Raw genomic sequence first — 24,737 nt, forward strand, 5'->3', positions numbered from 1 at the left:
TTATCAGGTATGAACTGTTCTGTTTACCTCTGATTCTTCCTTTTAGAATTTGTGATTAAAACTGAGGGGACAGTCAGACATTTTATTTCAGTGTTAGGCCCAATAAGAAGACTATCCTAAAGCTATATCCTGTGGCAGGGATACATTGAACAGCAATTTCTGAAAGGTGACTCCTTTGGATTTTCAAAGTTGCATACAATACATGCAAAAACTCTTTGTCCATGTAATATATCACAATTTTCTGTATAGAGGAAATGTTTCTTTATTTTTGTGCTAAGACATTAGCATGCATTCTGCAGTGTCCAAACACATTCCTGCCTTTAATATTGAAACATAATATAATGCATCCCTTTCCTTTTGTTTATATACTACTTCATGTTCCAAAGTAAGTCTTCCCATTTCTCCCCAAGATATGCTGCACTGCATTTCATGACAGTAGAGGAAAAGCAGTATTATTCTGATAATTTTCCAAACTGTTATTTTTCTGTCCACCTCTTCTCCTCTGTAACACTATTATTATTTATGTAAACATCAGCTTCAATGATTTTAAAATATGCTAAGTGCTCATCTGCAGTATACATGGCTGACTACAATGGATTAATTGTGGGGATAGTAGGGTTTGCTCACTCACATCAGAAGTTGCAGGCACACGGTGGGAGCTTCTTTCCTTGCAAAAACCATTGTCTTTCTCTCAGACTGCCAGCACTGCTCCATATTAATGTAGTAATGTTGATCAAGTTCATCATGGTCCTGGGATTTCAATAAAGTACTGTTCTACAAAACAGTAACCCTGTATAAGTGCATGTAAGGCTAGTCACCCAGTGATGTAAGCATTGGCTGTAGATGATTGTTACTGTCAATGTGACTCCCTGACCCCATATGCAAAATTGGGAAAAGGGATTGTGGATATATGGAGATATAATGGAAACATTGGTCTTTCTCCCTCTCTCGCTTTATATATTTATATCTACAGATATATATATATATTATATATTTACAAACCCACACACACACATATATATATATATATATATATATATATATATATATATGGGTAAATGTGAGCTCACATCTCCGAAACACCACTATTCTGAAAATCCACTTCAGAGAAACACAAATATACAAATGAAAGCTAATAGTATATCATACCAAATGCTGCTTAAATATGGCTACTGTATGTGTCAGTTCGTACAACAACCAAAATGGCGAATATAATTAAGATTCCCTGTTTGTTACATCTGCATTCATTGCTTGAATCTAATTGAGTTCTGACTGAGAGGGCTACTGAAACAACTCAAAATATAAATTGATAAGTATATTTTTTGGCACTTCTTTCAAGTTCTACAGTATCCTAATTGCTTTTGCTTGATTGATTTAGATCTATAATATTTGCTGGCTTCTGATCTTTGTTGAAAGTGCTATTTGTCCCCGACCCTTAATCCTGCTCTGTTAAATACTGGCCAAAAAACTTGTGTGTTTTATCTGATTGTCTCAAGGCTTGCTAGTATAATTAAGATTCCCTGTTTGTTGCCTCTGCATTCATAGCTTGAATCTAATTGAGTTCTGAATGCGTGTGCTACTGAAACAACTTGAAATATAAATTGATAAGTATATTTTTTTGGCACTTCTTTCCAAAGTTCTACAGTATCCTAATTGCTTTTGCTTGATTGATTTAGATCTATAATATTTGCTGGCTTCTGATCTGTGTTGAAAGTGCTATTTTTCTGAGTTGAAAGTGTTATTTTCCCCACCCTTAATCCTGCTCTGTTAAATACTGGCCAAACAACTTGTGTGTTTTATCTGATTGTCTCAAGGCTTGCTAGTGTAATTCTTTGTTACCTCTGCATTCATTGCTTGAATCTAATTGAGTTCTGACTGAGAGTGCTACTGAAACAACTTGAAATATAAATTGATAAGTATATTTTTGGCACTTCTTTCCAAAGTTCTACAGTATCCTAATTGCTTTTGCTTGATTGAGTTAGATCTATAATATTTGCTGGCTTCTGATCTGTGTTGAAAGTGCTATTTTTCTGAGTTGAAAGTGTTATTTCCCCCCCACCCTGCTCTCCCTATTGGTGTTTTCTTTTTATACCTGGTGGCTTTGCACTTGCCTGCCTGTATATTTGATCTGTGACACTCCTCCCAGTCTGGTGTCTTTAGCTCATTCTACCTAATACAGAGAGAAAACAAAACAATTTTGCACTTTATTCATCTGCTTTTACTGTGCTTGTGTTTCTTCCTACTTTATTACTTATTGTGCTCTTGCTGCCTGTTCTTAAAAGTACTTAATAGCATTTATTCTGCTGCATTTATTACTGCTTGTTAGTAGCCGATTAAATTGTAGCTGTTATTTTAAGCCTTTGGATTACGCACTTGAGCATCCGACCAGTTGTTTCACATTAGGAAGATTTGTGGTCTGCACTGTTGTGGCAGTTCAGGTAGCTTACATCCTTCTGAGTTGGGAGTTGCTGATTGAAGACTTAGTGTCTGTTATTCTAAAGTGTATTAGTTCTGGTTTAAGCACTTTGACTTTGGGCCAGTTTTTTTACATTAAGAAGGTGTGGTCTGCACTCTTGTGGGAGGCTGGATTCTGCCCTTCTGAGCTGGGAATTTCTGGTCACAGGCTTATTGTGCCTGCTTATTTGAACCGTTTCTTTCTGAAATTGGTGTGCCTTGTTGCTGTAGCATAGACCAGATTTAGGCCTGCTGAATCTAGCTCTGTTTGTATAACTTGAGCACTGATTTAGGCCATCTTTTTTTTTTTTTGGAGAAGGTTCCCCTGCACCCTGGCAGCAGGAGTGTGCAGTTAAAACTTGTCTGATTGAAGACTGCTGTAGCAAGTCTCAGTTTTGAGCTTTTTTCTGGTTAATTGGATAACTTGTTTAAACCAGTTTGTTAGTTTTCTATTGTTTTATGTTTCCCGCCTTTCTAAGCTAGTATAGTCCAGTTTTCAGGTTAAGTGCTGAATTCAGGGCTGTGTTTCAAATCTCTGTTTGCCCATACCTTACTTAGATAGAAAGAAATTTCTGTGTTCACCTGTGAGAGAGGGGAGCTTTGAGCAGCCTATCTGTCCCTGGAAGAGTGGTTTGAGCCCAGAAATTAGTAGTTTATTGGCCATTTTGGGCTAATTTCTATATATTTAATTTCCTTGATATATATATATATATATATATATAAATATATATATATATATGTATATATACCGCATTTGCCCGGTTTTGTACGCCAGGCAGCGCCAGTTAGCTAGGGTATAACTATTCCCGGCTCCACAAAGTCTCCTCTTCAATTTTTCCTTTGGAACTAGACAAACTTTCAACTTAAGCACTCAAGCCATTCATTTTTCAGCCCGACACTTGCTCAAAACTCATAGCAAGCATTTATAAACCCTAGCACTAGACACTCCTGTACTGTACAGAAGGACAAGGCTCTCTATTCAACCTTACCAGCCATTCAGTAAAACAGTTCACTGTACCTATCCAGGCATGTCCAAAGGGCAGTTTCAGGCGTACCCTCCAGTCCAACTGGTGAATCTGGGCATTTTGAGGCAATGTTACAGCTGCCTCTTGTACACAGACAAATCCTCTCCTCCTACCACCAAACATTAATACATGTGAGAGATGCAATTGTACAGCCAAACTGGAGGCTAAGCTCTCAACCCAAGGCTGGATCAGACAGTCAGGAGGAGAAGGGAAATACTTGCATCACACCACCAGTCTCACATAGACCCATTAAACCAGCACTGGAAAAAAACACACACAAATATACAAAAACATACTTGGACACTCTAAATAAAAATCTGCAAAAGCAACAGAGACCTCCAAAGCAGACATTCAAGCAACCTTCACCCCCCCAACACAAATCATGAAACACATACTTCACAAAACCAGTGTGCCATGCAATCACAGCCCTTAAGGCAAAATAACATACCCAACATACTAGTAATAGGTGACTCTATAGTCAGGCACACTGACGTCCCACTCACTAGGCTGAATAAGGCGAAGGTTACTGTTAGCTGCCTGTTGGGTGCCAGGACCACATAACACAAGCACTTAGGTCACTCCAGAACAAGTACAAATACGATTCTGTCATTGTCCATGTTGGTGTGAATGACCTGAGCATTACCTCCCTGGACTACATGAAAAGAGACATGGAAGAGCTCTCTGATCTTGTAGCCCAGGCCGGTATGACCCTGACCCTGAGTAGCATCCTGCCCTCACCAAGAATGATGCCACGGTATAAAGAAAAAATGATCAATTTCAACAATTGGCTAAGTTTCTGGTGTCATTCAAAGGGGATCCAGTGTCTGTCCGCCTGGGGATGACATGCTCGACAAGCCACGCTGCTTCGCTAGAAATGGCTTGCACCTGTCACCCTTAGGCTTTTGAATACTGGCCAAGGCTCTTGCCACCCCCATAGTGCCTTTTTTAGGCAAGGCTCAAAAGACAAACCCACCGCCATAAATAGCACAAGTCACACAAAACTGAGGGTAATGCTACTCAATGCCAGATGTCTAAACCTCAAAATGCACACACTCGAGGCACTCCTCAGTATGGAGAAAACTGACATATGTGCAGTAACAGAAACCTGGTTTAAGGCTTCAGAGATCACCCCAGCACTACCAGGCTACAACTCATACCATACATTTCGGCCACAGAACCCGGACCGAAATACAAAAGGCAGGGGCGTATCCATATTCATCAAGGATACCCACACCTCCAAGTTAGTGGCACAGCACTATGCTTCAGAGATCATCCACGTGCAACTAACAACGGGCAAAACTGCAATTCAAATTGTAGCTTGCTACGGATCATCCACCATGTCCCAGTACCCCCCATTCCGCATTTCTGGAAACACTGGGAAATATAAAGTTCCTCCCAAACATCCTAATATTGGGTGATTTCAGTTATCCAAACATTAACTGGGAGAACTACTCGAGTACTAAATCCCTTGCCCAACATTTCCTAGAATTTATAAACTCAAACTCCCTGGATCAACTGGTCACCACTCCCACCAGAGGTGACAACATATTAGACCTGGTCATCACCAACATGGGCGACCGGTGCTCCACACCGGAGGTCAACCCCTCCCTCACTGGTTAGATCTGACCATAAACAAATCACTTTGGATATTCACATTCCGCCCCCACCCCCGGACAAGGAAATCACTGTGAAAAACTTTTCAAAAGCAAACTTGACTTTATTTAAGACCGAGGTGGAAAGTTTCAAAGCCCCCATGCTAAAGGATAACATTGTCCAAGCTGCAAAATCCTTTACTAATGCATTCTACGGGCACCTACAAGAATGCATGGATCATGCTATCCCAAGCAAAACCAAGACACACTCCTCCAAGAAAAGGAAACCAGTCTGGTGGACTCCTGCCATAAACAAGCTATACAATAGAAGGAAGAAACTAGTACAGAAAAGAGTTAAATCCTAAGAAGGGAAGACATCCCTGATCAGTATCAGCAAGAAACTACGATCCCTCATAAAATCATCCAAGGCAAGTTTTGAAATAAAAATTGCCAAGGACTCCAAAGATAACCACAAGGCATTCTTTAGCTATGTCAAGAATCTAAGTGGCAATGCTCAGACCTGCTCGGAGTTAGTGCAGAATGGTACAAAATACACTGAACTGACCGATATTGCCAACATCCTGGCAGACAGGTTCAACGCAAACTTCACCCCAAAAGGGCCCATAACCATACCAGAAGAATGTAGAGCCCCTGAAATCACAGACACTCAGGTTAAAACAGCCCTCTCCAAAGCCAAAAACACAACATTAATGGGACCGGACGGTGTACCAGGCTGCGTCCTACACGAGCTCAAAGATGAACTAACCCCTCACCTAAACACACTGTTCAAACTCAGTGGCTCACAGCAATGGTTATTCCACTCCACAAAGGTGGAGCCACAAAAGACCCTGGGAACTATCACCCTATAAGCCTGACTATCTTGGTCTGCAAGGCTCTGGAGCACATCATCATGGAACTCATTAACAGAGACCTTGGGAACTCCCAAACACTGGACCCTACCCAGTTCAGCTTTGTTAAAGGCAGATCATGCCTCCTAAACCTGGTGGAATTCTTTGAGGCAGTTATCAAGGCTATAGACTAGGGAAAGGTGGTACACAAAGCCTACCCTAGACCTCGCAAAGGCCTTCGACACCATTCCTCATTTTGGTGTTATAGACAAGCTCACCAGCCTGAGCATAAACCCCTATGTCATAAGATGGGTTGGCAACTGGCTCACGTACAGAACCCACATGGTAAGAGTTGCGGGAGCTAGGTCTGATTCTAAACCGGTTACAAGTGGCGTTCCCCAGGGCTCTGTCCTAGGACCCCTCCTGTTCAGCATATGCTTCTCAGAGGTGCAGGCAAGCACAGGACGACTATGGCTGACCAAGTTCGCAGGCGACTGCAAACTAGAGGCTATAATTGACTCTCCGGTTGACACAGACATCCTCCAAAAGGGCCTCACTGAGACGGATACCTGGTGTCAAAATCATAGCCTCAAGCTAAATGCCAAAGAGTGCATAGTCATCCCCTTTGGAAAAAACAAAGTACCCACAAACTACCACATAGGTGGTAGTCCCCTAAATACGGAAGACGTAATAAGGGATCTGGGGACCCAAGTAGATAGTAATCTCTCCTTTGATAATCACATTGCCAAAGTGGTTAGAAAATCCTTCTACGTGGCCCACCTTATCTCAAAAGGGTTCACATCTATATCAAAAGAGGTCATTGTGCCCCTGTACTCATCGCTCATCAGTCCCATCATAGAGTACCATGCCCCATTTGGGATGTATCTTACAAGACACCTGCAACAGCTGGAAAGACCACAGAAATATCTCACCAAGAGGATCACTGGCTTCAAACAGATGCCCTATGCAGCTCGAGTGAAGAAAGTCCAGCTGTACTTGGTTGCATACCGCCTACTCAGAGGTGATCTCTGCCTAACATACAAGGCCATGTCCAACCCAGAACTGATGGACATGCTCCACCTAAAGAAAAGCTTATCCTCTCGAGCCACACGCTCTAGGGATCTAAACCTCACCACAACAATAAACAGGACGTGCTGGAGGGATAGTTTCCTGTCCCAGAGACTTCCCATGCTTTGGAACAAGATTCCAATCTACATTAGGCAGAGCTCCTCGCTAACACTCTTCAAGAGAAACCTTGACGAGTGGATAGGAAACAGAAAGTTTACCCCGGGGGTCACTTCAGTAGCTCTGCTGGACAGAGACACAGGGAACTAATCTAAGGGGGGGGCGAAAGCCAACACATTCTGGCTAGGCTAATAAATGCCTTCGGGCAGATAGCCTAGTACCGACCTATGAAACCTATATGGTATCTTCTAAGCCCAGAGTGCTAGGTACGGTGTACCAAACAACTCTTAATAATCAAAGGATTTGTGTACTATTTGGAAAAGTACACCAAGACTCGTAAATACTGGTGCTGCAAGAGGAAAATAACTAGAAACTGTAATGGCAGAGCTATAACTGCTTGCTTTATTACTAGAGAAGAGATGATAAAATCTGTAGAACATAATCATAGTGGAGACCCGTGTGACTTGAAAGCTACGCAGTTTGCAACATTTTAAAAGAACAAGCTACTATGTCTAGGGATGCCACTTGTGTTATAGTGGATGATACATTTGCATGTACTTTCCTTGATTATGCTCCAGCAATGCCCAGTAAGAGAGCAATGCTTCAAAAGTTTAAGAGAGCATGTTTGAAAATAACTGGAAGGCAGACGGGAAGATAACTGTTTTAGATATTATCTTAAATGAGTTTCCTTTAAAATGTGGACTTTTCTTACAAAAAAAGTTATGTGACTCAAATAAAGAGAATATTGTAGTTTTGTGCACAACAAAACAAAATTTATGTGATTTGTCGTGTTCAACAATCTGGCTGATGGATGGGACTTACTTTGTCATAGGGAGTGGCTGTAGACAGTGCTACACAATACACGCTTTTGTAAAATGTTGAACTTATAGTAGAAGTGTCCCGTTACTCTATTGCCTTATGGCAAAGAAATCTTTGAAATCTTATAACTTTCTTTGGAATGGATTATTTGATTTATTGAGTACAGTAGGTCATGAATGTAGAGTTTCTTACATTCTATGTGACTTTGAAATTGCCACGTTAGAGCATTAGAGCCAAATATTCATGATGTGACGTCAAAGGGCTGCTTTTTTCAATTTGGGCGGAACCTGTGGAGAAAGGTTTAGAGCCTAAGATTGGGAAGTTTGTATAATTAATGTATCAGTTTTCAACTCGCAATAAAAGATTGGCTACATTAGCTTTCCTTCCTGAGAAATATGTTATTCCAACATTTTAAGAGTTAAACAATGAGTGAGAAGGTCACTGAAAAACCAATCAGTAAAAACAAAATGAAAACTCCAGCAAAGCTAGAACTTCCACTGAGTGACCTCGCAAACCTCTTGTATCAGTCACATGGGATATATGCAAATGATCCTTATGAACATCAGGTGTTTCTTATGCTTAGTCAAACACTCTGCTTGTGCTGTGCTGATGAGGTCATAACAAGTCCGAAATATGCATATCCACAGCTAGTGGGGTTTGGCTTTATTGGCCTGAAATTGTCCATTAAAATGACAAAACAAGTCATGGGCATTCAGAATTGCCAATTAGCTGAAACACCCGATGATCATAAGGATCATTTGCATATATCCCATGTGCCTCTGATACAAGAGGTTTGGGAGGCCACTCAGTGGAAGTTCTAGCTTTGCTGGAGTTTTCATTTTATTTTTACTGATTGTTTTTTCAGTGACCATCTCAATCATTGTTTCAGTTTGTTGTTTGGGATATTTTTGCAGTGACCCTAATGATAATGGACATCAGTTGGGTGTAACAGCCCTGTCTTTCTTATGCTTACTCAAACACACTGCTTGTGCTGTGCTGATGAGGTCATAACAAGGCTGAAATATTCATATCCACAGCTAGTGGGGTTTGGCTTTATTGGCCTGAAATTGTCCATTAAAATGAAACAAGTCATGGACATTCAGAATTGCCAGTTAGCTGAAACACTTGATGTTCATAAGGATCATTTGCATGTATCCCATGTGCCTCTGATACAAAACATTTTAAGAGGTGAAAAAGACTTTTCCAGTTGAAGGTAAAGAACATGTTCGATACTTTACAGAGTGGTATGTTTTGGGTAAACCACGTACTTTCAGTATACAATCCACAACTCAGTTTCCTCCACTTTTTCCAATTTCTTCTGGAATATCTGTATACTAAATGACCTATTTCTGTCGAGAACTAGTCTACCATTTAAAATATTCAGAAGTTAATCTGTCTGAGCCAGCTAAAATATGTAGCACACAACCCACAGGAACACTAGGGAATCTTAGATCTTCCACACAGAGAAGTTTCCTCATTATTTATTTTTAAAACTCAATAAGCAAAGCATGTGGGGCAGGAGGCTAGTGTTAGATAGCCAGAAATATCTTGTACTTTAAAGGTAGAGTACATGTACTATGCTCCATAAAACATATTCCTTTCCTCTAGCTGCAAGCTGTTTTATGTAATACTTACATACATGTTTGTGTATGTGTGCACATATATGTCTATATATTTAGGAGAACTGAGCTGGTCAACAAAAATTCTTTACTGTCTGCACATACACATGTGTATCTCTACCTGTCTGTCTATATCTTTGTGTGTACTTGTGTATGTACATTTGCATGTATCTGTAATATACATGCATACCTATGTACATGTGTATATTCACACATATGCAGAATGGGGGACTTTGTACTCTCTAACACTGTATTATACCTCCGGTACATAGTGCAGCTGGTATGTCATTCTCCAAAGCATTACCGGCAGGTTGCAATTTCATGGATTAAAGGTAAGGAGAAGTTGAGTGGGAAAATCTCTATACATTAAGGAAGTAAAAGCAATGCATGTGCATTGTTAAGCTTTTACATTAGTACTTCTGAGAAAAGCAAGTTTTATCTGCTAATACATCTTAGCATAATGAGCAACATAGTTTGAGCAAGGGCATGTTTCTTATTTTTGTACTTGTCTTGTGTATCAAACTAAAACAGAGTTAAATATAATTAGTGGCTGTAATGCACATTTTTTCCAAACACCTTTATTGAATTAATACTTGTGACATAGGCAAATTTACATTCATATAAAAGTATTCAAACTATATTAACATAACAAGCAATCTGATGTTGTCAATCTTCATTCATTCATCACAGTTAGGTTTCGGTTCCATCCGTTGTAACAAGCTCGCGCCAGCCAGAAGCTCTCGAGTTAAGGCTACCCATAGTACTTCTCTTCCCTTCAGATCTCATTTGCCAGTAGTTTCAAGACATGTCAGGCCGCGCTCTCAAGCTAAGTGCTTTATTTTTCTGTATATTTCTCAATATTTTCTTTGTTATAGCTCCCCTTTCATATTTTTTGGTCGTTTATACTGTATTACCAAATTAGTCTGAGTGTGCTGTTTTTGCCAGTTCTTCTTTTCCTATTTGGTATTTCTTCATTACCATAGTTGGTATAGTCCCCTCCCTTCCCTCTTACCTCTGGTAACTCTTATAAACCATTGTTGGTATTTTCCCCCCTTTTTTCCTTCTTCCCCTTTACCCTTCTGGGCATTTCTCTTGTTACCATTGTTGGTACATTTAAAAAAATATATCTTTAACTTGCTCTGACTTTCACTGTTGTTGTGCGTTTGTGATTTACCTAACGATGTCTAAGAAACAGAAAGGTACAACTGGATTTAAGCATTGAGAGAAATGTGGCAGAAAGATGCCCAACTCCAATGGGCATCTTTCTTGTGTTTATTGTTTGGGGGTGCCACATTTAGAAATTCAGCCTCCGTGCAAGCTCTGTAAGGGTTTTAGTGGCCGGCCCCTTGCAGAGCGTTGGAACAAGTTGATCCTAAAGGGGTTGTTAAAAAAAACCTTTTCCAAAGGCTTTGTCTGGGACGGAGGTGTCAAAGCCTCCTAAAAAAAAGAAGTGAAAAAGAGGAGCCACTCCGTTCCAGCGTCTCCTCAATCTCAGGAACTGAAATCATTCAAAGGCCATGTTTCCACGGAACCGAAATCTAAACAATTGAAATCTGCACCAACAACCGTCTCGACACAAGAGTCTACGACCCCTTCAACAGTGCAGTCTATTCTCATGGAACCAACTAAAGTTTCCATGGTACCTCAGACCCTGTCTGCACCAATAATAGTTTCTCCTGTAAAACTGGTCACTCTCTCCCCATCACAAGCTTTTGGTGAATCAACCACAGTGCAGAAAGTCAAATCCCTAGCCAGGTCTCTATATTCCCTGTCTGTTAAACCCTTTGTTGGTGAGCAGCTCAGTCCCTTTATTGATCGTCCAGAATCTCCCTCGGGGATGTCGATTCGTTCCACCAGGAGCCTTTTGGAGCTTGATGTAGATAGACTGGTGGATTAGCTCTTGGCCAGAGCTATTCCAACCCCATCTAGGGCCTCCCTCCCACCTGGAGCCGAGGTCTTTTCTCCACGGTCTCCACCTTATCTTCCTCCTTCAACCTCCCCGCAGGATTTGGAGCTCTTGATGCCGAGACCTCTCCTGGGGCCAACTTCTTCGGTACTGATGGTAGATCTCACCTTAGTTCCTGAACCCATTCTGTGAACCTTGGCTCATTCGAAGCCGACCCACCCGCAAGACTGTGACTTGGCTGCAGTCTCTGGAATCCCTAGTATGGCACCGATTTTTTCCACTGCACTGTCTATGGTTCCTGTTGCTTTGACAGTTCCGAGTCCTCTCACGGCTTCTTCTCTGGAGGCGGGCTCATTGGAGCATGGTGTGACCCTGGTTCTGGGCTCCCATCCCTCTTCAGGCAGGCCTCCCTTTCAGATTATGGAGAGAGCGCTCACCTCATTAGGCTCACAGTTAGTACCCTCTACTTCAGAATGTCATATCTATGTATCCTCTGGCTTGACAGTCTGCTACATTGGGGCAGCGGGCACGGGAGCAGCAAGACACCCTACCGCAGGGTACCCTCTCTTTGTAGTCCTCCTCAGACCTCCCCCCCAAGGAGCCAGCCCTTAAGAGATTGTGCAAGAGGAAGCATGTTAATTCTCCAGAAGAATCTCTCACCGTGAATACAGATTACAATGAAGGGGAAGGCTCTCCACGGCCGCCCCCTGAAGATGTCTCCTTTGGAGACATCTTAGGAATCTTAAAGTAGAAGAGTGGCTGGAAGTCCACCAACCCTTCCTCCTGGGTGACCCCACCTGCCGATGATTTAGTCAAGCTCATCGTGCAGCTTGCTTGGAAGGCCCCAGACAACATTGAGCCAATTCCCAGGAGACCTGACAAAATTTTCCCTCCCCCAGAGGATCAACCCCACTGGTGTCCAAGGAATTAGTGGTAGATGCTATGGTAGTGGTGGCAGGCACAAAGAAGGAACTCACAGAGGAGAGTCCTGCTGTCCATCCTCCAAACAGAGTCTCAGATGTTGGACATATTAGGGAAGTGGGTTTATGCTTCAACGACCTTTGCAGTATAGTCATTGAATTATTTGGCATATTTCAACCGTCTTCAAAGGGACCTGATCACTGAGCTCTCAGGAACCCTACCAGGAGCAGTGCCTGATGAGGGATGTGATAAGGTTGCCTCCCAGCTCGTGACCCTAGAATCCAGCTCCAACTCGTCCATGTGGTTGATTGCACACACAACCGAAGGGGCAGCCAGAGCAGCAGGAGCAGGCATTGCCATGAGACGTCACGCTTGGATGTGCTTGTGTGACTTTGCAGACCCCTTCAAGTCTTCCTTCATCAATGCTTCCGTTGATGATTCCTCATTGTTTGGCCCAAAAGTTAAAGACACATTAGCCAGGTGTGAAAAGATGGAAAGACACTTTCTGCTGTGGGCATACATTTTTCCACTCCTCAACGACCCAATTCCAGGAATCAGAGGAGTGAAAAGATGCGGTTCAGAAAGTCCCAAGTGCCTTTTTGGGACACACGTGGTGAGTGTTCTCCCCGGGGCAGAGAGAAGAACTCATCAGAAAAACACCCCTCCCATGGCAGAGGGGGCCCACTCAACCAGGGGTCCAGAGATTGATTCTGTGAGCAAAGCCTATCTCAATTGCTTACCTCTGGAGGCAGTTGGGGAAGATTCTTTCTGCACCACTTAGTCTAGCTCTCAATAACAACAGACTCCTGGATGCAGAAAATAATTACCAGAGGTTACCATATCCCTTTCGATCTTTATCCAAGGCCACAAAGGCGAATCCCCAATGTTCTACCCAGTCAGAGGAATGCAGCAGCTTAAGAAATTCAAAAGCTGCTTCAAAAGAGTCATCTAAACAGTCCCACCAGACCAAACAGGATCCGGATTTTACTCAAGATTCATTTTATTGCCAAAAAAGACAGGAGACTGGAGGCCGATTCTAGACTTCAGTATCTTGAACAAGTTTGTCCTACAGACAAAATTCTGGATTGTTACTGTTCAGTCTATCCTTCCATTTCTGAAGAAAGACGATTGGATGTGCTCGATAAATCTTCAGGATGCGTATTGCCACATCCAGCTGGGAGCCAATCATTACCAATGCAATGCCCTTTTGGTCTCACCACAGCCCACAGGATGTTCACCAAATGCATGGCAGTGGTAGCAGCTCATCTGAGGTTGCAAGGGTTCTGGGTTTTTCCATATTTAGATGATTAGCTCCTTACCGCCCCCACCAGGCATCTACTGCTTCACGCCTTATGCTACATTCTAGAGCTGGCAGAGTTCTTAGGCATTTCAGTAAGAAAGAAAAGTTAAAACTGGCACCAACTCAAAGCATAGAATTCATCGGAGCAACATTCGAGACAACATCTTGTGTGTTTGCTCTACCTTTCCATAGATTTCAAAGGTTAAGGTCACAGCTCCAGTGATACTCTCTCAAGACATAGTCCCAGCTCACTTAATCTTACAACTATTAAGATCAATGGCAGTGACAATCACCCTAGTACCCCTGGTGAGGTTCCACATAAGGCTGCTTCAATGGCTCCTAGCGTCACAGTGGTCTCTGTTAACACACCCGAAGTCTTATTCAATCTGCATAACAAATCGATACAAGCAGGATCTGATCTGGTGGATGAAGCCAGAAGAAGAGTTATGGAGTCACCCCTTTTCACCAAGGTCATAGTGACCATGGATGCATCTGCTGAAGGGGTGGGGGGGCATTATCAGGGAAAGACCATCCAAGGCACTTGGTCCCCCTTAGAGGCCAATTTGCATATCAACATCCTAGAACTGAGGGCGGTGCTTTTAACATTGCAAGCATTCTAATCTGCCCTTCCATCGGCGACAATTGCCATCCAGAAAGACAACGTGTCAGTTGTTTGGTACATCAGCAAACAGGGAGGAACTAGATCTTATCCATTATGTCGGGAAGCCCTGAGAGTATGGCAATGGACGATCACCTCCAACCACTTTCTGATAACGAAGCACATTCCAGGGAACTCCAGTGTGATTGCGGACAAACTGAGCAGATGCATTGCTTTGCTATCATAAAGAGCCCATTGAACCTTGGAATTTGATGTTAGTCTCGCAATCTTTAATCCATCAGTCCTTTCAGCCAGCAGCCACCTGCAATATCAAATTTTTATCTTGGAAGACCTTATTCCTTGTAGCCATCACTTCAGCCAGGAGAATATTTGCATTACAGGCAGTGTGTGTAATGCACCCATACATCATTTTTCATAGAGAGAGTATCCCTTAGGACTAACACCTATTTTCTACCGTAAGTTGTCTTGGACTCGAACATTAGTCAACCCATTGACCTGCCAGTTTTCTTCCCAAATTTTTCAAACAAAGGAGAATATTGTTTGCATTTGCTGGACATACACAGACAATTACATTTTTATTTTGAATGAATTCATTCAGAAAATCGGACCAACTGTTCCTTTCTTTTTCGGGTACTCAACTAGGCAAACCAGCTTCCAAAGTCACCTTATCGAAATTGTTGAGAGATTGCATCATCTTTGTTTATCATCCAAATAAATGAACCTATTAACAAAAGTCAAGGCTCATTCTACCAGATCAGTTTCCACTTCAGTGACCTTTCAATCTAGGGCCTCCATGGATGACATTTGCGCAGCAGTGGCTTGGGCTACCCCTCATACCTTTATCACTCATTAAAAATTGGATATGGTCTCCAGGGGAAGAGCATCCTTTGGCTCTGTAGTACTCAGGAAATTCTTCCATAGGGCCTCCTGGAACATAAAGTAGCTAGTGACTCTGTCCCAACTGTCATGAATGAATGAAGATTGACAACATCAGATAAAGAAGTTATGTTCTTACCATAACGTTTCATCTGTGTTTTCTCTATCTTCATTCATTCTTGACATCCTACCCTCTACAAAGATTCCTGGAGGTACTGAACTAGTCCTGGTTCTGTAGTAGGGCAGTTGCTCAGACAAAGCTTCCACTTTTTTATTTCTACAGGCAAAACTCAATCTGAAGGGAAGGGAAGAGAGGCACTGTGGGTAGCCTTAGCTCGAGAGTTTCTGGCTGGCGCGAGCGTGTTACAATGGCCGAGTTGATTCAGAGTACAGAACCGAAACCAAACGGTCAAGAATGAATGCAGATAGACAACACAGATGGAATGTTATGGTAAGAGCACAATTTCTTTTTATAATTCACATATATTGCTATGTATCATATAACCTAAGCAATATTACATAAATTATTCAATTCCTGCCTTTTTTTCTTAAACAAGAAACATCTTTATTAAACCATCACTTACTACATAGGCAGTCATACATTTATATAAATGAAAACAAACCACACCGACACAATCCTAGTAGCAAGCATTTTACTTCACAAACCATACTGACACACTCCCAGTTGCAAACATATTATACATCACTTATAATCTACCTAAACTTTCTCACTCAAACATTGCATACCTCATTTAAGTCCTGCCGCTTTTTAGACCTCATTCCTCCATTGTATGTATTGTTCCCACAATTCCCATGTTTTCCTATGTAGTTTGATCCTTCCCTTTTCTAAAGATCTCAGTTCCAGTTGTTTTATCTGTGTTACTATATTCACTACTTAGATTTTGATTTCCATTTTTAGTAATTCCTTTTTTTGCAGCCACCATTATTTTAGACACAGCAAGTACAGTGTCTAGGCAATTCTGATTCTGTATCATAGCTCAGACAAATCATCTCCCTCATCGGATCAATCTGCCCGCCCAGCATTTCCGGCAGTGCGTCTCGCAGGGAATCCTTAAAGTCCAGCAACTCACTGTACTCCCAGAAAATAGGTTCCCAATTACCTCTTTCTTCTCCTTCACACCTCCAACATTTACTGTCTGCCTGAGGAAAATTTGTCTGGAGTCTACTTTGGGTATAAAAATATCTATGTAAACATTTCCAGGCAAAAATCCTAAATCTTCTAGATTTTGTTGCATATTTGGGAGACATACATATATCCTCCCATTGTTTCTTTGTGAATTGCTTATCCAGTCTCTCTCCTTTCTAACCTCATCTGATTGATTCTTATAGTTATTATGCAATATTTTATATGCTCTACTAATTATTCCTTTTTTAATGGCAGCTTCTGTTCTGGATTCTATTAAAAACTCTACCTTTGCTGGTCTTTCATTTAGGACCCCCCTATTTATTTCTCTTTGCCTATACCCTGATATCAATCCCTGATATGGAAGGCAATCTCTAACCTGCAGCCCAAATAAATTCTTGGTGTGTTCCCATTCTGTCATATTTCCCTGTCTAGTTATTTGCTCCTAATACCTTGGTTCCTTTGCCAGTTTTCTCCAATAAATTCTGCCCCCCACTTGCCTATTGTCTGTATCCCTAATTGCAGTCATCCTTACTGGCAGAATCTCCTTTCCCCATTCTTGTGTTGGTTTAGTTCTTAAAATACTTTTTGCTGCTTTATGAATGTAATATTCTGCATGATTATTGTTATTCTCCTTAAAGGCCTGCATTCACAATCCCAGTCTGTCCTCGTTTCTTGAGCTACCCCCATGTTTCATCATCATCTCTTTCCACTTTGAGTGATAGTTTTCTGCTTGTGCTTTGTATAGTCCAGTAAGGACTCTCTATTTTGAAAGTATAGAATAATAAAACAAATGCTTCCATGTATTTGATCTTTACATGATAAACTGTAACAGTTTTAAACTCTTTTGTTGATTCAGACTCAAGATTTCAGAACTGTCTAGAACAGTATAAATTTTATTTATTTATTTATTGTCATTTTCTTTTAGATATTTCTGGGTACAGTTGTGACTAGAATTCCAGAAGTATACTTGGAAGCTGCTTCAGCCCTAATACAAGCAGAGATGTACCATGACGTCATTTCTGTATGTGATGAGATTGATAGTTGTACTGTGGACTTAATTCCAGAGAAACTGACCCTTAAGTTGTATACCACTGACCCAAATGTGCTGGAAATTTTGGGAAAGAAGATTACATTAGCTGATTCCGATGTCAGAGTTGCATGGTGGCAACATTCTAATGATTCTCAGAATACATGGAAGCAGAAAAGAGAGAGACTTAATGCTATCTTGTGGACTGCTGGAGCTTATTTTCTGCAAGGAATAGCTTACACACATCTAAAAGCAAATAGAGAAGCAGTAACTTATTTTAGCAGGTAAATATTATAGTACCCCAATATTGCAAATCCCATCTGTTTCCTTGTTTTCATGAGCTGAACAGTCTTGTGTTTCTGTATGGAAATGCTGAAATGGTGTACTTGTCTTGCATTCTTAAGATAAAAGTTAAACTTGTTTATACTTCCTAGATCTGAGTTTTACGAAGAAGAAAGTTGTTTATTGTACTCAGTTAGTGGGAGTGACATAAGTGCGAACACTATTTCTTTTTAATTTTTGTAGTGTATGGAGCATCGTGATTAAGCTCCAAAATCAAGAAAAAGATAAAATTGTAAAGCACTTCTGTAGAGTGAGACACCACCATAGCAGAGCTTTCAGAGGTGTGTAACTATTGATGTTAAGTTGTCTATCTCGCCTTCATTCTTGCTGGTTGGGGTTCGGAGCCGATCCTCGGCTCCGACTCGGCCATCTTCAAAAGCTCGAGAGCTGCATACTGGCTCGAGACCACCCCATATCCCATGATGCCTGGCGCTAGATACCCAGATCTCGTTTGCCGCTTCTGCTGCAAGGCTGTCTTACCGGCTCAGGTTGTGTATTTTCATTACTTTATCTGTTTTTGATAAAAAAAAAAAAAAATTAGGTCTTGTTAGTGTAGTTTGTTAATCGTAGTTACAACCCTTTTCATTATATTCTCGTTGTACCTATAATTCCTTCTTGAATCCTTCCCTTTCCCTTCAGAAAACTCGTTTAGTTACAGAGTTTTCCCCCTCCCCCCTTTCTCTAGAGTTAGCTGTTTAAATTAGAGGCTAACCCATTCCCTTTCTTTATTTAGCTTTTACCTAGTTAGTTTTATTTAGCTTGTAGGTAAAATATTGTTAGTATTCTTTGACTGTTTTTTGGGTGTGGTAACTTTATTTGTGCATTGTTCTTGGTGTTCCATTTTTTTTTCAGGGATGTCCAAGGATACCAAGGTGTCCGGATTCAAGAAGTGTGACTCATGCTGTCAGAGGATGTCTCTGACAGATGGTCACACTTCTTGTATCTATTGTCTGGGCGCCATGCACCTGCAGGACTCTTGTTCAGTTTGCCATGCTTTCAGCCCGAGAGTCCTGCAGGAGCCTAAAAATAAGTTAATCCTACGGGGTTTACTTAAGCAGGATTCACAGGCTAAGGCTCAGCCCGTGAAGACTTCCAAGCCACCTAAATCTTCGGCTCCCAGTTCGGAGCCGTTGATGGGTGAAGCTATTCCTTTGGCCTCGGTTCCGGACGGAACCGATTTACCTGCCTCCCAGTTGGTTCCGGCTCACACTTCGGAGCCATCAGGGAGTCGAAAGAGATCTAGGTCTCCCTCCCTGGAGTCGATACGCTTGGCTCTAAGGTCTCCTCTGCTCCAATCGGAGCACAGTCTTCGGCCCCACTCTTTTCGGTCCTCAAGGCTATCAGATCATGATGTGGAGAGAGTGGTCAGTAGGATGTTAAAATCGCAGGCCCTAGCAAAAATGTTGTCCAGCCCCCCTCATCAGGTGTCTGCTCCGTCCATGTCTGCAGTTATTCCTCCGACTCCTCCCTTGAGCTCAGAGCCGGAGTTCGTTAGGGTTTGAGTCATAGAACCGTCGGCACCGATACCTTCTCCTTCGGTTCTGTCGTCAGCTCCGATCACTTCCTTGGTACCGTCCTTGGAAGGGTCTGGGCACCAAGACTCCCTCGTCGGCTCCGAGGGGGTGAGTGGCATCGGACCCTTGTCCGACTCCGTTCTCCCCCTCGGAGCTTCGGCGCAGGTGAGCTCGACTCCTACATCGGCTTCGGAGCCATCCCCCTCGGTGCGGAGAGGGATTCTGATCTCTTCGGAACCGGAGCCTTCTCTGCATTCGAGCAGGGATGCCTTTGAGGTCATGAGGAGTGTGCTGGCCCCTGAGTCAGCCCCACGATCAACCCCATCGGCTCCTCCCACTATGGTGCCTGCGTCTGCCTCTGCCCTTCTTCCAGACCCCAAGCGTGGGGATACAACGCTCCAGGGCACCCCCTTGGGTGCATCTTCCTCTTCCGAGGCCTCCCCTGAGCATTCAGAGGAGCCACCTCGTAAGAGGAAATGCAAGAGGAAGCATGTTGACTCCCCTGAGTCTGTCACATCAGATACCGACTTAGATGATTCGGAAGGGTCCCCGAGATTCCCCTCTGAAGATGTCTCCTTCTCAGACATCCTTGAGATGCTTAGGCAGAGGGGGAACTGGACTACCCTAAGCCCTTCCGAGGATGAGTTGGTATTCCTGGATGCGTTTGGATCTCGACCTTCCACCTCCTGGGTGTCTCTGCCTTTCGACCCACTGATGTCTGTGGTGGCTCGAAAGGCGTGGTCATCTCCAGACACAGTGGAACGGACCCCCAGAAGACCCGCTAAATTCATAACTGCACCACAAGATAAACAGTTTTTGACCAAAGATGTTCCCATTGATGCCATGGTGGTAGCGGCGGCCACAAAGAAGGAGTTGGCTGAAACTTCTTCATCTGTCCATCCCTCTAACAAGGAGTCCAGGACGATGGACAGATATGGGAAGCAGATGTTCTCTTCTGCAACCTTTTCCATGAGGTCTCTGATTTATTTGTGTCACTTTACCCGTCTTCAAAGGGACCTCCTTAAAGAGCTCGGAGATACCCTCCAAGGTCCATCAGTTGAGGGGGCCCAGGCTAAAGCAGCCTCCCAGCTGGCGACTCTTAATTCAGTGGTGAACTCCTCCATGTGGTTCATTTCTTATGCAGCCGATGGTGCGAGTAGAGCCACAGCACAGGTGTTGCCCTAAGGAGGCACACTTGGATGAGGCATTGTAACTTTGCGGAACCTTTCAGAGTGTCTTTCACCAACACCCCCTTCGATGGTTCCTCTCTTTTTGGATCACAGGTGAAGGACACCCTTACCATTTGTGAGCAGGAAGGCAAGACTCTCTCTGCCATGGGAGTCCATTTTTCCACTCCTTCCAGACCATATCCCAAGGGTCAGAAGAGTGGAAGGATGTGGTTCCGTAAATCCCATGGAGCCTTGCCGGACACACGTGGTGGGTTCCCATCCAGGGGCAGAGGAGGGAACAATAATAGACGCCACCCTCGTGGCAGAGGGAGTCTGCAAAACCAGGGCAGCATAGAATCCTTCTCTGAGAAGCCCTTCCAGCATCCCTGAAGGGTTGCCCGGCTTCCCACCTCTGGAGGCAGTCGGGGGAAGATTATTGCTGTACCCAAGAGCCTGGCAAGACATAACACAAGACAAATGGGTACAGTCTGTTATATCCGGAGGCTACAAAATGCCCTCTGTTTGCACTCCCTTAGTGTTAAACTCGTCCCTTCCAGATGTTTCACCCGATCTAAGGGATAAAGCAGTTCAAGAAGTTTCAGAACTGCTAAGAAAAAGGGCCATCCAGCAAGTCCCAACAGACCAGCAAGGATCCGGAATTTACTCAAGGTTCTTTTTGGTACCAAAAAAGACAGGGGACTGGAGACCCGTTCTGGATCTCAGCAGACTGAACAGGTCTGTACAAAGAACGAAGTTTCAGATGGTCACGCTACAGTCCATTTTACCCTTTCTGGGTCAGGATAATTGGATGTGCTCTATAGATCTTCAGGATGCGTACTACCACGTCAAAATGGACAGACGCTCCAGAAGATTCCTTCGCTTCCGGCTGGGAGCCAGCCATTATCAGTTCAGAGCTCTGCCCTTTGGTCTCACCACAGCCCCCAGGGTGTTCACCAAATGTATGGCAGTAGTTACTGCTCACCTGAGACAGCAAGGATTCCACGTGTTTCCATAGCTAGACGACTGGCTCCTCACTGCTACCACCAGGCATCACCTTCTGCAAGCCAGAGACTACACTATCGAGACTTGCGCCAGACTAGGTATCTCAATAAATTTCAAAAAGTCTGCATTGTCGCCCTGTCAGTCTATCACCTTTACAGGCAGAAATTTAAATACGAAAGACATGTCAGCGAGCCTTCCACCAGACAGGGTATTAGTGATTCGCCAACGTGTACAGGTCTTATTAGCATGCAAAAGAATTCAAGCCAGGTTCGTCCTCCAAACTCTGGGTCTCATGGCAGCAGCGATCATACTTGTTCCTTTAGCTCATTTCCACATGAGGATTCTCCAGTGGCTTCTTTTCACCCAATGGTCCTTCCAGCAGCTTCCCATGTCTCGCATGATTATGATCACAGAAGCATGCAAAAAGCACCTTGCATGGTGGATGGTCTCCACATCAGTGCCCCACGGCAGACCATTTGTACTTCCCCCCTCCAGTTGTTGTGTGGTACATCAACAAGCAGGGCGGAACCAAGTCCTACCCCCTATGTTGAGAAGCACTCAGACTCTGGCAGTAGACGATCTCTTCCCAATGGTTTCTGATCGCAACGCACATCCCTAGGAGGTCCAACGTCATAGCAGACAGACTGAGCAGAGCATTTCTCATGTGTCACGAGTGGTCTCTGAATCAAGTAGTTGCGGACCAAATATTCCGCAAATGGGGCCAACCTTGCTGCGACCTTTTTGCCACCCCCTTCAACAGCAAGTGCAGCAATTTCTTCTCTCTTTCCACTTCTCGGTCATTCCCCCAGAGACGCTCTAGTTTACGATTGGCCTCAGGGACTTCTTTATGCATTCCCTCCGTTTCCCCTAATCCCGAAGCTAATACAGAAAGCTACCGTATTGGGCTGCAAAATTATCCTCATTGCTCCTTACTGGCTTCGCCAAATATGGTTCGCGTTCCTGCATCAGCAACTTCTCAAGCAGCCTTGGACTCTGGACCTAGTTCCAGACCTTCTGATCCATCAATCGGGCAGGTGGCACCAATCCCTGCAATCTCTCCAGCTCACTGCTTGGTTGCTCCACTTCCAACCTTAGCCGGGCTTCCAGATATCTCCCCCACTGTGCACGAAATTATTTTATCATCGCACAAGTCAACAACTAGAAAAACTTACGCTAGTAAGTGGAAACGTTTTTCTTCCTGGGCAGAGGCTAAGAATATAGACCCCTTTTCAGCCCTTATACACCACATTTTGGAATTTCTTGCGGAACTCTTTCATTCTGGGTCCGCTTCCGCCTCAATTAGAGTTCAGTTAGCTGCAATTTCAAATGTTCACATTGGCCTGTCGGGAAATAATATCATGTCTCATAAGCTGTGTAAAGCCTTTCTCAAAGGGACCACTCTGCAAAGGCCTCCAGTGAGAGATCCTCCACCTCCGTGGGATCTAAATTTGATATTGGCTTCTCTAATTTTGCCCCCCTTCAAACCTGCAGCATCTTGTTCCTTGAAGTTTTTATCTTGGAAAACCCTCTTTCTGGTAGCCATTACTTCAGCCAGAAGAGTTTCGGAACTTCAGGCTCTTTGTATCCATCCTCCGTACCTAGTGTTCCACAATGATAGGATTGCTCTCAGGACTAATCCTTCCTTCCTTCCTAAGGTCTCTTCAGAGAATAACTTGAATCAGTCCATAGACCTTCCTGTGCTTTTTCCCAACCACTCCAACAGGGCGGAATATAAATTGCATCAGTTAGATGTTCACAGGCAACTACGCTTTTATTTGCATAGAACTAAGGATATCAGAAAATCGGACCAACTTTTCCTTTCTTATGCTGAGGGGTAAACAAGGTCTTTCAGTCTCCAAAGTAACCTTGTCCAGGTGGTTGACTTCTATCATCACATTTATCTATCAACTGAGGAATAAACAATTACCTGTTAAACCAAAAGGTCACTCCAGCAGAGCTTTAGCCACTTCTGTGGCCCTTCAGGCTAGGTTGCCCATGGAATCTATTTGTGCTCCGGCTACGTGGGCCAACCCACATACTTTCATTTCGCATTATAAGTTGGATGTGGTTTCCAGGAACAGAGAAGATTTTGGTTCCACTGTTCTGAAGAGTTTGTTCTGATGAGCCACCCAGGATTTTAGGTGCTAGGGACGCTGTCCCAACCAGCAAGAATGAAGGCAAGATAGAAAACTTAACATAAAGAAGTTATGTACTTACCATAACGTTCCATGTTAGTTGTCTTCTTCTCACCTTCTTTCTTGAGTCCCACCCTCCATCCCCCCTATCCTTGTAGACCGAGAAGAGTTCCTTATGGTTTTTCACTGGCTGAGTCTTCTCTGGCTATTCCTTTCTGTCTAGTAGCCTCTCTGGTAGGGTTTATATATTCCAGGATAGGATCCTTTCCTTATTATGTCTGCAGTTAGACTTGCCAAATGAGATCTGGGTATCTAGTGCCAGGCATCATGGGATATGGGGTGGCCTCGAGCCAGTATGCAGCTCTCGAGCTTTTGAAGATGGCCGAGTCGGAGCCGAGGATTGGCTCCGAACCCAACCAGCAAGAAAGAAGGTGAGAAGAAGGCAACTAACATGGAGCGTTATGGTAAGTACATAACTTCTTTATCTTGCCCGTAGAAATAAAAAAGCAGACGCTTTGTCTGAAAACAGTTTATAAATGTTTTATCAAGCTTAGAGTTCCTGCCTTTTTTTGTCTGTTAATACAGCAGGGGAGAATTGGAAGTGGCCAGTATGTATTAAAAGTTATTACATTATTTTGAGGCACTTGCTGGTCATGTTTAGTTAAAGTATTGTTCTTCAGATAAGTAAGTTGTTTCATTTCAGTTTGAAGCATTTTATTGGAGTATAATTCTGATCTTTTTTCTAGAATTTTGTTTTTCATTGTACCTTTCCCTGTAAAATTGATCCATAATTCCACCCTTTTACCTTGAGTTAACTATTTAAATAATTCTACAGTTTGCATGCTTAAGAAAAATAAGGTTTTGATAAGAATATGAATCTGATGATTCTCTGAATGTAAATCAGAGAATCATTCAATGTATGAACTTGTCAATTGAAAGGAAACATTTAGTAGTCAAGTTTAAAATTTCCAGCTATATTAACCTGGCAGATTTCTAGGTGTAGCGAAAACTTTAAGCAGAAGACAATATCCACTGGGTTTTTGAAGCAAAATAGTATTTCCTTATTTTAATTTAATTTTTAGAAATTTGCTCATGCTGTATACCTCAGCTTTTAAAAATGTTAATTCTCAGAATAAGAGATGATACCTCTGTTTACACATTCCCCAGATTTTATCAGAGGAGTTATTATGACTTTGTGGTTTCTGATGAGCAGATGGAAGAGAAATATTATTTTACG

At 42.9% G+C, this 24,737-nt stretch overlaps 1 protein-coding gene across 1 annotated transcript in view; it reads left to right on the plus strand.

Moving 5' to 3' along the window:
* FANCG (FA complementation group G) overlaps window positions 1-24,737 on the plus strand; it is a 1,917,581-nt gene that overhangs the window by 1,199,473 nt on the left and 693,371 nt on the right. The window contains exon 10 of the mRNA XM_044077386.1: window positions 17,237-17,622. Coding sequence (XP_043933321.1) covers window positions 17,237-17,622 — 386 coding nt within the window. The remainder of the gene's footprint in view (window positions 1-17,236; window positions 17,623-24,737) is intronic.

The sequence above is a fragment of the Protopterus annectens genome, chromosome 1.part1 (genome assembly GCF_019279795.1).
Source record: "Protopterus annectens isolate FY-2018-M chromosome 1.part1, PAN1.0, whole genome shotgun sequence".
NCBI classification, from domain to species: Eukaryota; Metazoa; Chordata; order Ceratodontiformes; family Protopteridae; genus Protopterus; species Protopterus annectens.